General features: G+C 38.5%; 1 protein-coding gene across 1 annotated transcript in view; it reads left to right on the top strand.

Annotated features, from left to right (window-relative positions):
* Positions 1–7,802: 7,802 nt before the first annotated feature.
* Positions 7,803–12,692, top strand: part of SHOC1 (shortage in chiasmata 1) — a gene marked incomplete at its 3' end in the record, with an annotated part of 53,054 nt that continues 48,164 nt past the window's right edge. The window contains exons 1-3 of the mRNA XM_080362198.1: positions 7,803–7,844; positions 11,613–11,742; positions 12,331–12,412. Coding sequence (XP_080218324.1) covers positions 12,348–12,412 — 65 coding nt within the window. The 5' untranslated portion in view covers positions 7,803–7,844; positions 11,613–11,742; positions 12,331–12,347. The remainder of the gene's footprint in view (positions 7,845–11,612; positions 11,743–12,330; positions 12,413–12,692) is intronic.

Raw genomic sequence — 12,692 nt, 5'->3', positions numbered from 1 at the left:
CCTCTCTTCAGTTTAAGACTGTTTTCAAAATACTGAGTGAATTAGAAATTAAATGTGCACACTGGAACGTGCATAGAATTTTATTAAAAAAAAAAACCTCAACACAATAGTGCTGCACTGGCTAGAAATCTTTGAAGTGTTCTGATGAAAAAACTCAACCTATTTCTAGTGTCTGGGGCCAAAACCACCATGATGTTCCAATCAAATATAAGTTTAAAAAAAGAGAAAAAAAAATGATGTATTGCAAAATGCTGTAGAAGAAAATGGGGACAGAAATGAAAAACTGTTCAGGGAGTCAATAGATTGTCACCATGCAATCTAAACATTCTAACTGTAGGTCATATATTCAGAACAAGTGTGTCAAAAGTAGCACACTCCGTGGGAGAGGGGAGGGTGTCTTTCCCTCTTAAAGCAAGAAGATGTCACTGTATTTTGAGCTAAGATGCAGTTGGCAGAAGGCAGCTTTTCCAACAGATCACGCAAGGCAAAAGGATTAAATACAGCAACTCCTTTGCAGTGTCTCACTCCCAAGCCCCCTTCTTCAACTCTTCTTTCTTCTTCTGGTGGTGGGAAGGAAAAGCATGTCCTGCCCCTTGGAGCCCACACCATACCCTGCTTGTCTACAGGAAGAGCCAGCACCTGCGATTCCTCCACGGGGACGTTTACACACAGAAATCAGTTGAGTAGTGTATCATGGAAGCATAAGCTGCAGCGGACATGGTTTAGAATCAGTTCTTTTTTGTCCACGATGACAAAATGAAACCAGCAATTCCTTACTGTATGGAAATTCTCCTAACGTAGCGGTTGCTCCCAATATCTGTCAAGTTTTTAATATCACAGGAAAACAGATGCAGACAGAAAAACATTTACTTTATAATGACTAGTCTGAACTACATGGGCAGGCACAGCCAGCTCCCAGTTTAATTTAGTATACACAGCACCACTTGGCGGTGAGAGCAGAGTCACCGCTGGCATGAATGGGCAGTTTTAATACAAACCTTTTTCTTTGTGTGTGTGGGGGGGGATAGCAACATCAGCTCACGACTTGTGTTGTATATAGACTTGGGCCATAAACAAATGCAGCAGATGTAAAGAAACTGAAGACTTACAGCAGCTGAAATATAACTTATTTTTCCATTCCATCAACCAGTTATAAAACTATCAATAATGTGCATTTACATAACAGAACACAATAACTAACAAAAAGCAAGTATTTTATTGAGAACAGATCAGTGTGTCTTTACAAGAAAGTCATGAATTCAACATGCAAAGCCAGAATTGTCATCAGCAATGCAGCTTTCCTTGTCTTTTATCAAATGTCAGCTGCAAGAGTGTGTAAACAAAACAAACAACACACACCAAAACACACTCATACCCCAAAAGCTCTATTTAGCTTACATATATATATATATATAAAACATGCCTTCATAGATGAAAACAGTATCAATTTGTACTTCAGGTCCTTCTCCAGGAACAAGCTATAAAAGAAAAAGACGATTTTGTGTCAGTGGCATAGATTTGAGTTCTACAAACTCATGCATGACTGTTCTTGCTTTACAACATTTTAGCAAATTGAGACTTTATGGTTGACCACAAAGGTGGTTTTTAGATTCAATGCCACCTCTGTGCATATTGGCAAAGAACATTCACCTTTGAATGCTCCCATACTGCTTCATTGACCACCAGGGCTCAGGAAGCAGGTAGGAGAGATGAGTATGGCTTGTATCCTACCAGAGAGACTATGGGCTCAAGTTGGGGAAATCAAGCAATTTTTTTAAGGCCTCTGCTGTCTTGGATACCCAAACTGGCAACAGTGGAGTGCATGTGGGAGACAAACAGGATGATTTTTCTAGGTAGTATTGGGTTGGGACAATAATGTCAGTGTTCTGGAAAATGACCAGTCAGACCCAGCCCGGAGCCCCCCCCAAGCTGTGCAGCAGCAGTTCTGCCCTAGTTGCCCCATGCCCCGATGGGCACTGGCGATGTGCCAGTGTCTTCCCTGTCCTGGGGAGACCGGAACGGAACACCCAGTGAGGGGAGTAATAGTAAAGTTCCAAAAGACCAGACTGTGAATAAAACACATATCTCACAAGGTTTTGTCTCCAAGTCTTTAATATTCTCCTCAGCATCAGGTATGCTTTTATAGTAGGCCATATTTCTTTGTATTATTTCATCGTCTGGATGCTGCAGAAGAAATGTGTGAGCTGCTGCAACAGCTTTTGGAAGGTTATTAGCCTAAACAGGGACAGGAAGAAGAGGAAAGGGGAAAAAATGTTAATTGGGAAAAAAAGTCAAAGTTTCCCAGTTTTGGTCAACAAACTTTCCAGCAGCTTCTAGATTCCCAGCAGATACAATGGTACAGTGGAACTGATGTAATTCTTCTCAGTTTTACCACTAGATGTATCAATAGCAACATTTTTTTAATGTTAAAATATATTATTGTTGCAGATAGCATAGATTATGATTTTAAGTTAAAAAGACTTTTTTTCCCTTCCTCCTGCCCTGTTCATAAAGCTCACAAAGCTTAAGAATGCACTATTGCTCCTGTGTAGGATTAATCTCACAGCAATTACTGATGCTAACCTATGGCTACCGAACAGGAGTCATCTCTTCCCATGTTTACGTGCTGTTTGTGTCACTTCTTTGCCTAGCAGCACTAAAGACAATATTCCAGTAATGTATCTTCCTGATCGTGTTATGAAGTTAGAGCAACCAGCAGGAACTTGCTCCATAATTGTGTCCTAATGTACTATGTGACTTCCTGCACTCCTTTTTAAACTAACTTTAAATGCCATTAAATATGCTTTGTGAAGTATGTATTCCTCATGTACAACTGCATGTGCCAAATGTACTTGTGTGCATGCATTTATATTTTTTATTTTATATATTTACATATTTTTATAAAATATATAATCTCTATATACATATTGAGGGAGAGAGAAAGAAAAAGTCTCAAATGTTTGGGAAATGTTTAAAGCTTTTCCCTGGTAAGCCAAGATCCAGGTTCAGCGGTGTCCTGTGGTCTCCAGTGGTGTCCCGTGGTCTCCAGCAGCATCCTTAGGCCTCCAACATTCTCCAGAGGTGTCCTGTGGTCTCCAGCAGTGTCCTTCAGTCTCTGACGGTCTCATCTGTTGGCTGGCAGCCCCTCTCCTCACCTCTTCCCCATTGAAACAAAAAGACAAAAGAAAAGTTTTTATAACTTATTGAATTGCAGTTTCTAACCAAACAGGCCCTGAAACAACAATAAAAATGTGGGTCACACATTTTAAGAAGTGTCACCTACCATTTACAAACACAATAAAACAGATCAAAATGAAGAATCCAAACAAGAACATCAGAAGTTATTTATTTTAATAAATATCTCTATAAATGTTATTCACTGGTTAAAAAAAAAAAGTCAGGCATCATGTATTGACTTCATTCATTTGAAAATAAACTGGAAAAAATACAGGCTAATAAAAATCAATGTTTCTTTAAAACAATCTTAACTATAATTTAAAAAAAATAATAGATTATTGGGAGAGGAAGAGATGAAGTGACAGCACTGTTGTCTGGCCTTTTCAGTGTTTAGAAGAGAGCTTCAAATATTGCCTTATTTAATGCTTTGCCTTTATCACCTTTCCCCTGTTAGTTTCGCTCCACTGGATTCTGTTTTTTTGTTTGGGTTGGGTTTTTTTAAGTACAGTGTTTTGCATTTCTACCATTTTTTGTGTTGACACCTTGTTCCTCTACCCACTGGTGAAAGCCAGTCAGCTACATAACTTATTTGCCTTTTCCTATCTGTAAAGATCTATAATTTCTCATGTTCTTGGCTTGTTCATACACCACAGGTCAGGGCTGGAAACTTACAACACGCATGATTTAGTTTATTTAAAACATGTTTACCTCATAGTTGATTTAACTCATGATCAAAACAGATTAGATCAATCACTTCAATGCTTTACCCTGCATGTCTACTTTACAATTTGTAACTTATACTGGTTTATTGCATTATTCATAGAATCAACCCAAAAGACCTATAAATATCTTGTTTTCTGATGCAGATTCATTCTGCAGTCAGGGCTAAACCCAAATATTTCATAATCATTTTTAGCAGTTCTAAGGAGCAGCCCCACTATAAAACAAGAGGATTAGAAACACATGCAGCTGCCAAATTCCATCTCATCTCTCCCCACACTCCTTACCCTGACAGACAGTCCTAACTTGCATCCATCTTATTCTCATCCAAAACATCCTCAGCTTAACTCACAAGAAATCCAAGTTAGGTGCAGCATGTAGTATTATGAGGAAAGTATGTGCTTGCTCAGTGAGTACCAAAGCTGCTATTTCCATTTCACGTAGCCCCCACTGGCATCCTGCATAGAGAAAGGCTTTGCCTGGGTTCAGGTACTGAGCTGGAGAGGCTTCTTCCATTCATAATCCTAATTGTAACAGTAGTAATATACCTCATACATACCACTTACCACTTTTTATCAACCATACAAACAATCCACCTGTATCTGCTTAATGGTTATACGTACTGACATCAGATCTACAGGTATATCTGAGGAAAAGAGTCATGGAGGTAACTATGAATTGCTGCCAGTTTTGTTTTGCAGTATATGTACCCCACTGACACTTCAATCTGATGAAGAAAACCTGGAAATATCACCATCATTGTAGGATATCTCCATCCCCTTAATCACAGTATGTGTTGTCACATTGTTTCTTGGAGTAGCTGTTTAAGGTACTTGATCTGCTCTAGTGGTTGTCATTACTTTCACATTTTCTAGGTACTTCAAGGACCTTGCTATTGAGGGGCATTTCTCTGCTGCAACATCCTGTTCAATTACCCATAATATGCTGCTATTTTGTTTCCTGGTTTGGGGTAAAAACATGCATTTGTCTATATTCCAACAGGGAGAGGAGTGTGTAAAATCTGGTGGGGAAGAGCAAGCATTCTCACCACGTTGTGACATTTCTCAGTCCAGGGATTAATCACAGCCAAGGCCACAGCAGAAATTTGACGCTAAATTGCGGGCTGAGAAACACAACGATTTGTTCAACAGACAAAAACCTGGAGGTGTATTTAGGCAGCCAATTAAAAGAGGGAAAAAAAGAAAAAAAAAAAAAGCTGTTTTTCTGGAAGTTGACATCTATTTGTAGTAACTGACATTTAATATGCTTGCTGGCCATACAAAGTGGAAACATTTCTGGAAATTAGATTTTGTCCTCACTTTATTTCTGTTTCAAAAGCAACAAGTCAGAAGCTTTAGATTCTGTCAATTTAAAAACTAACCTCAACTCTTCCTTTAGCTCCTTCTCCCATACAAGCGGCTACCAGCAGGCAGAAGATGAAATTTACTTATTTAATCGCATTTACTGCTTTAAAAATATTTTCAGCTTTGAATGTCATGTAAGCTTTCCAATGCACCCCTCCTGATAATTTTCCTTTTATATCAAGATTAGAGGCTACCTGCTTCCGACCTCTCGGCGCTGCCGCCTGTAAAGCAAAGCTGTGGTATTTAAGAATAATGCCACATCCCCAGTCAGTTTCAATGGACTCTCCCTGGATTGCTCTATGGAAGTTCCAAATAAATAGCCCTTTCCCTGAGGTAACAAGGCTGCCCCGGGCCCCTCAGGAGCCAGGGCCAGCAGTTTAAAGGCAGGTGGTGCCCCCACCCTCGACACCAGCTGAGGGCAGAGAGCGCAGTGCCAAGGAGAGGCGACGGGAGCAGAAAGGGCGGGAAACACCCCCAACCCCGCTGACCGCGCGGCCGCAGACGCCAAGGCCAGGAGGGACGGCAGCCAATTGGGGGAGACGGCAGCCAATTGGAGGGGCGCAGCCAATGAGAGGCGCGGGTTCCACTTCCCGCGCGGCGTGGGGCGGGGCGCGGGGCGGAGCCGTCCTGAGGGAAAGGCGGTCGCGCCGGAGGGCGGCAGGGAGGTGCTGGGTTCCGGGTTAGTTTGTGTATTTATTGCTCTTCGTTTCTGTTGTACATCGCCACCTAGCGACTGCCGGTTCTTTGCTGATTTTGCGAACTGCCGGTTTGAAAGCATTTGATGCTGGCAGACTTAAAGGGCTGGTCTCTGCAGTTCTTGGAGAATGAGGCAGGAACTGGAACAGGCTCCCCAGGGACCTGTCACGGCCCCAAGCCTGACAGTGTTCAAGAAGAGGCTGAACAACGTCCTCAGACAGATGATGTGAATTGTGGGATTGTCATATGCAGGGGCGGGAGGTGGACTCGATGATCCTTGTGGGTCCCTTCCAGCTCAGGACATTCTGTGATTCTATGATCATATTCTTTGCAGTTTTATTGTTTCTCATAAAAACTTAAAAATTTTTATGTGTATTTCATTTAAGTGCTTTCATTGTATCCTGACAGAGTAGTATTTCTAAGTCTCACTTTTCCCATTTTAAATTGGAAACTTGATGCAGACCTGATTGAGATGTTTTGATGCTTAGTGATTAAGTGACACACGCTTAAGAAACTAATAGGACCTTAAGTAGCTACTATGCAGTTCACTACTGTTAGCTGTATTAATTCACAGTTATATCACCACAAGTAATAGTTGCAACTCTGTTGATTTGGATGAATGTGTGGTTATATTGCTACAAGGAAATCTTTAAAAATGATCCACATCAATACTATTCAGTTGCAGTTCTATTCCCTTTTTTTCCTTTAGTGATAAGGTACAAATCTGTCTCTCCTCAAAAACACGCCTCTTCTTGCTCCACCCTTCCACGTCAAGTCTGTTGGACATCAAGCTGACAGAGGGTCTAGCAGGTTGTCCCAAGGGTTTTCCTTAGCCTTCCCTGTGTTTTTCATCCACCTGTCAGGTTCACCACTGTCTCTAACCATCCACACTTCTTCCGTCAGAAGGTCCCCTTCTGCTTCGTTCTCCATCTGATTTTCAGCCTTAATCCCTATTTCTCTTATTTTCCTGAACCCACACAATTTTAGCCTAATATCACGTCACTGATTGCTACTGGTATATATATGAACACAGACTTGAGTCACAAGTTTCTCTTGTGACCCTACAATTCACATTGGTTACATTTCATTAACGTTTTAGACTTTTGGATAGAATTGTCTTACTTTAGCATTGACTCTCCTACCTAATTTTAATTCAGAACAAGTATTCTCTTACCTTATGCATACCTGAGCAACACTATATCCTGTTTTACACCCACACAGTATCTCTGTCTTTGTATAGTTTTCACCTCACTCCTAGTTCCCAGCAGAAATATCAACTAATTTAGAGACCTGATGTTCCAGCAGGACCTCTTGCTTCAATTTGCCTGCTTATACAGTCATATTTTCCTTTGTAAACCTGAAGGAGAGAAAAAATATCCCGTCATAAATACATGAGGCAGTGAAAAGTTTAGGTAGCTGAACTGCTATCTTAAAAACTAATTTAGAATCCATAAAATTAATTTAATATGTTGAATTCTTAAAATTATTGCTTAGGGGATGTAATTTGTATTGCTTACATTCACTTAATGGCTTGAAAGGTTTTCTGTGAAACAACTAGCAAGAGGCATAGCTAAAAAAAAAAAAGCCCAGTTCATTTGGATAAAAATCAAGTGTCCATGGTCTGCTACATCCTTCTAAAAGAAGAATGCTGAATGCTTTGAGTAGCCACCTTCTACGGAAAATTCAGTCCAAGGTGCATGTGCTAACAGTAATTAGGAAGTTACTCATGTTAAACCTTAACTTCAACTTTCAATGTTCTTGTATGATATGTGAAGTTTTAAACTAATGCATATTCTATATATCTTGTAGACAAATGAAGTGTTGAAAGCATCCCAAAACAAGATGTTTGCAGCTTTAAAGTATCACGCAACAGACTACTTATATGAGGTATAGTTTTAGTATGTCTCATAGTATTCTGAAAGAAACATGGCAGTAACTGAAGAAAAGATGGAGTGCACATTAAAAAAAGATATAGAGAACTACTTTCTTAGGAATTCTATTTCAGTGAAGTTATTATAGTGCACTTGCTGGGATAACACAGTGGAGAGATTACAGTTTATTTTTTTTAATTGAAGTACAATTTTGCCAAAACCAAAGAGATGGGTTTTGTTTCTGTTTTCCTTTATGTTGCACTTATAATTGCGTTTTATAGCCGCTTTCCTGCTTTGAGCTTTCTTTAGAGAGTGCACTGTGCCTTCTAATGCTTAAAATTAAATTAATTACATTTTTGGAGAAATAATCCAATTTTATAGGTACCTTAATATGTATTAGGAAAGTGATACACAACACTGTATTCTCTGTTGATGGTAGGGAAGAGTACTTATAATGTTGCAGATTAAATTCACAGAGAGCAGATGTTTTTTCACATCAACAATCAATCTGGGCTTTATAGACGTTGATGAGTTAAGGCACAGAAACCTTATGAAGTTTTGTTTTCCTTCCTGTCTGCATCTCTAGGATGTTAAGAACTGCTTATCACTGAAGCATACTATCTTAATTGAGGTATTACTTACATTTTCAAATAGAGGCTATGAGCCAAATAAAAGACTTCTCCAGCAGAATGGTGCTTTGCAAAGGGAAGATATTTCTAGCGTGTGAGCAGAAGAATGTGATAGCGAGACATGATGCCTTCAAGAGTTCAGGGAGAATGCAACTGTGCATCCAGTGTGCTCCAGGCACATTGCTGGTTAAATGCAGCCTGGGAAGTGGTCCCACAATAGTATTTGCGAGTAAACGGAGATCCACGTTGTGAAACATGTTGCCCACATCCCTTTCTTTAGAGTGCAGGAAATGTTTCTTGTAGTACCTGTGCATGTTCCTAGTGTTTTCTTAGACTGTAGCAACCAGAACTACTTTTTCTATTCTAACTCCAACAGTATGCAATCTCTCATTCAGTATTTGTTTGAAAACCAGCTCACGGTAGTTCTATACAGTTTGATCTTCAGATATTCCTGTGTTATCCGTGAATAAAAAATAGATGTGTTAGTAGCACATATTGTGGGCTGTTGTGCAAAAGAGAAGTATTACAATTCATGGCTTTTCTTGCCTGAATTTTGACTAAGGCAGTGCTGACAGCAGGACAAATGAAAAGTGGTAGCAAGAGAAATGTTTAGTGACCTGCTGAATGACTGCTCTGGAACAGAGTGTGAATGTTGCTCTGTAATACCTCCAGAAGGTGAATGTGATCACACATTTAAAAGTATTACAGACCTGGCTGTGCAAGGGGTATGCTGTGCTAAAGCAGCTCCTTGTTCCACTCTTGTGCCCAACTTCTACCTTCCTGCTTAGAAAGTACATAATAGTTAAGCTGGCTTTTCAAGCATCTGATGTGTCAAGTGCGCTTACCTAACGCTTTGAGTTCTTAGGAGATGCTGGAATTCGATGAGTGTATCAAACTCTGATTCCTATACGCATCTAGCTCAATTGGATGTGGAATCCTGCTCTTAGTTTAGTTGTTATGCATTTTTATCAGCTCTAGATATAGTTTTTCCAGCAGCCCAGTATCTTAGAAGAAAGGAGCCTTTTCAGTGATTAAAGACACAAGAGTTCGATTCCTCATGATCCTGAGAGTTGTAGGTGTGATTACAAAGTCATCTTAGAAGTTCAACATTCTCTTATTTTGTTAACTGACGGTATATGCAAGCTGTATGTAACTATAAAAATGCACATAATGTCTCTTTATTGCAAGAGAAATTTGCAGAGATCGCTACATTTCCTTGAGAAATAGGGGTAAATGTGCATTGATTAAATGCCATAGCCATTTCTAGTGGCGTCAAAAAACATTTATATATTTGAGAAAGGCAAGAAAGGCTATTTATTAGCAGACTTTGTGAACTGCTTCAGTTTAACCTGTACATTTCGAATGAATTCATTAAAAGTGTTTTATAAAATATGTTTTTCTTGTTTTAAGGCCATTAGCTGTGATGATAGCCCTAGGATATAATTTTTCCACTTTACACCTGTGATTGTAAACAATTTTAGCTATTAAGCTAAGTTTAGCCTCAGTAAAACCACATGCTGGTGTTTAGGAGGTCTTTCTGACTCTATCATATTATTACTTGTATTTACTTGTTCAGTAGTTTCTACTTAAACTCCAGCAGGTCATTCCTCTTTAACTTAAGAGTACTTTGAGAGCTGTTATGTCACAATCCTTACAACTTGTTTTAATGAAGAGAAGGGTTATCATTGGCCTTTCTGTTCCTTTGATCTCTACCAGGAACTTCACTAGCCATACTTTGTTTTATTATAAATACAGTTGTTTCAGTAGTAACTTCAATATCAATTACTTAAACTGATGTGTGGCCAGTAACATGTAGAAGGCCTAGGTCCAGTTTCCTGTAGTTGTCTTGTTTCTGCTTTCTTTGCCCAGAATTTGAAAAGGAGAAGGTCACTGAGGAAGTCTCATGCTTTCACTAAGGCAAGAGGAAATGCACTGGATCAGTATGGTGTTTATCAGTTATTTCAAAATAGCCTTTTAAAGAAAAGATGCTATGATTGCAGTAGTTTTTGCCTTTTTTGTTAAAATTAACTGGCACTTACAGAATTGAAACTATCCCACAAAGAATTAAACAGAATTGGAAAAGGATCTGTAATAGTGACCTTTCACAGAAGTAACTAAGTTTGTTCACATTGCTTCCCATGTCTTCTTTTATTTTTTTTTTTTTAATTTTCTTTGTGCCTACACAGGAAGGTTTGTAAAGCGCACCAACAGCACTGTTGTACTGGTAGTAATTCAAGTCAGTGAACTATGTATAGTTCATCACCTGAGATGTCTAAAGGTACAAGCTATAACTGGCTTGACAGCATATGCTGAAATGGGTGGACATTTCTAGGACCTAAAAGGAACAGAGCTGAAGTGAAGCAATGGAAAAATAGAAAAAAACTAAAAAACTCTAGTCTCATTCATTATGTTCTCCCACATTTCTATATATAGTTGCCTTTTCCTATATGCCTTTTATACCCCAGAATTCTTGAGGTCTACTTCTTTCTAAGCTATAAACTTGTTAAATCCAAACACCTATGTAAGAACAATTTTTCTCTGCTTCCTAAACTCACTGTTTTTTCTGTTGTTCTATGCTATTTATACAATACTGCATGTAAGCTTCTGGGACAAAAGAAATATTGGATAGTTTATTGAAGGTGGTCTTCAGTGAAGAGTAACTGAAATTGCCACATTGATAATTTAATTCTAGAATTCAGTTGATTACTACCATGCTCCTCTGTTGTTTTTATTGAAGATAAAGGTATACAGGGTTTTTGTTAGCTGATAATGGCACATGAAAGCTGAGAAACTGTAGAAGATTACAAGCACTTAAAACAGCAATAGTAGGAATGATCTTAAAGAATTTCTGGTCAGCTTATACACATGCGTCAGTTCAGGAAACCAATGCAAGTGTTAAGATAAGCACTTGTAATTGCACAAACAATGTTCAGGGAAGTGTAGGTAAGCATATGTGCAGTTTTGCATATGCAGCAGTGTAGATTAAAAGTTATATGTCAGGTAAATATTAATATCTTCTGTTAGTTTGGACTGTCAGTTTTACCAAAAAAAAAAAAAAATATGTTGATGACAGTGGGAGTGTTTGAAAAGGTAGTGTAAAAAAAGAAAAAGTGGAACCGTCTCTCATAATTTCATCACATGCCTTTTTTGTGCAGAGCGTGGCAAGGCAGAAGTTTTCCATCTGGAGATTATCACTTTGCTTTCCTCCCTGCTTACATCAAGATGGAAAGTATCATCTCACTGGACTCTTTGCTGATGATAAGTATAGGAAGCCATGGACTAGGAGTAGGTTATATAGTCTTTAAGTTTTAGTTTAGATTTACTGTGGATTAAAGGAAATGCTTCTGTTCATGAAAGGTCTGGTAAAAAAATAAATTATTTCTGGAAGTAGGAGTATGTCAGATCATATAGCTCTTGATGGTAGAACATGTTCATTGCCTAAGTAGAAGCAAATAGGTAATGGATATTTATTTGTGAATGGCACCATAAATAAGGGTGATATTTGATTAGTTTGTAGAGATCTCTGGAAAACTTGCTGTCTGGACATGTGGTTATGAAAGAAAAGCTGTGATCAAAGATAAGTAAAATACTAAATCTGATTAGCTGGGAAAGGTTTGAAAGATGATGCTGAGGTTTTGAGATGTGGAAAAAATGGAAATTTGCAAGCATAGAGATAAATATATGTATATATATGTATTTGCATCTTTCTGGTTTATCTGCGTTTACTTTTGATAAAGGAAGCTAACAGCATTGTTTCTTCTGTATGTCCTGTGTAAAGTTTGGTTAGTGTCTGCAATGGTTTGATCAATACATAAAAATAAAAATTTATTCTAATGTTTTTCCAGTGATACTTTTTCTCTTTTTTTGTCTCAGTAACTCCAACACAGAACATGATCGCTATTTCAGTCCTGGATCAGTGGAAGAAAAGCTTATCTGTGGAGGATTTCCTGGAAAAGTCAGTAACGTTAAGTTTAAAACATGTATGATGCCTTTGATATAATTCAGGTACTTTGTGAATCATAAACTAATGACAATAACAGAATATGGAAATGTTTTCTGACGTTAGCGTGTGTGCAGTGCACTGGAGATAGGTATACATTTAGCAGACAGCTCAAAGATGGCTTTTTCATTGAAAGTAGCATTCTGTTTAAATGGAGTTCTCTGCTTCTTTACCTCATTTTTATAATGCTTGTGTAATCTATTTGTGATGTTGGAGAAAGTGTCTGAAATCTGCG

This window comes from Nesoenas mayeri (assembly GCF_963082525.1).
Source record: "Nesoenas mayeri genome assembly, chromosome: Z".
Classification (NCBI taxonomy): Eukaryota; Metazoa; Chordata; class Aves; order Columbiformes; family Columbidae; genus Nesoenas; species Nesoenas mayeri.
This window is presented reverse-complemented; position numbering and strand designations above follow the sequence as displayed.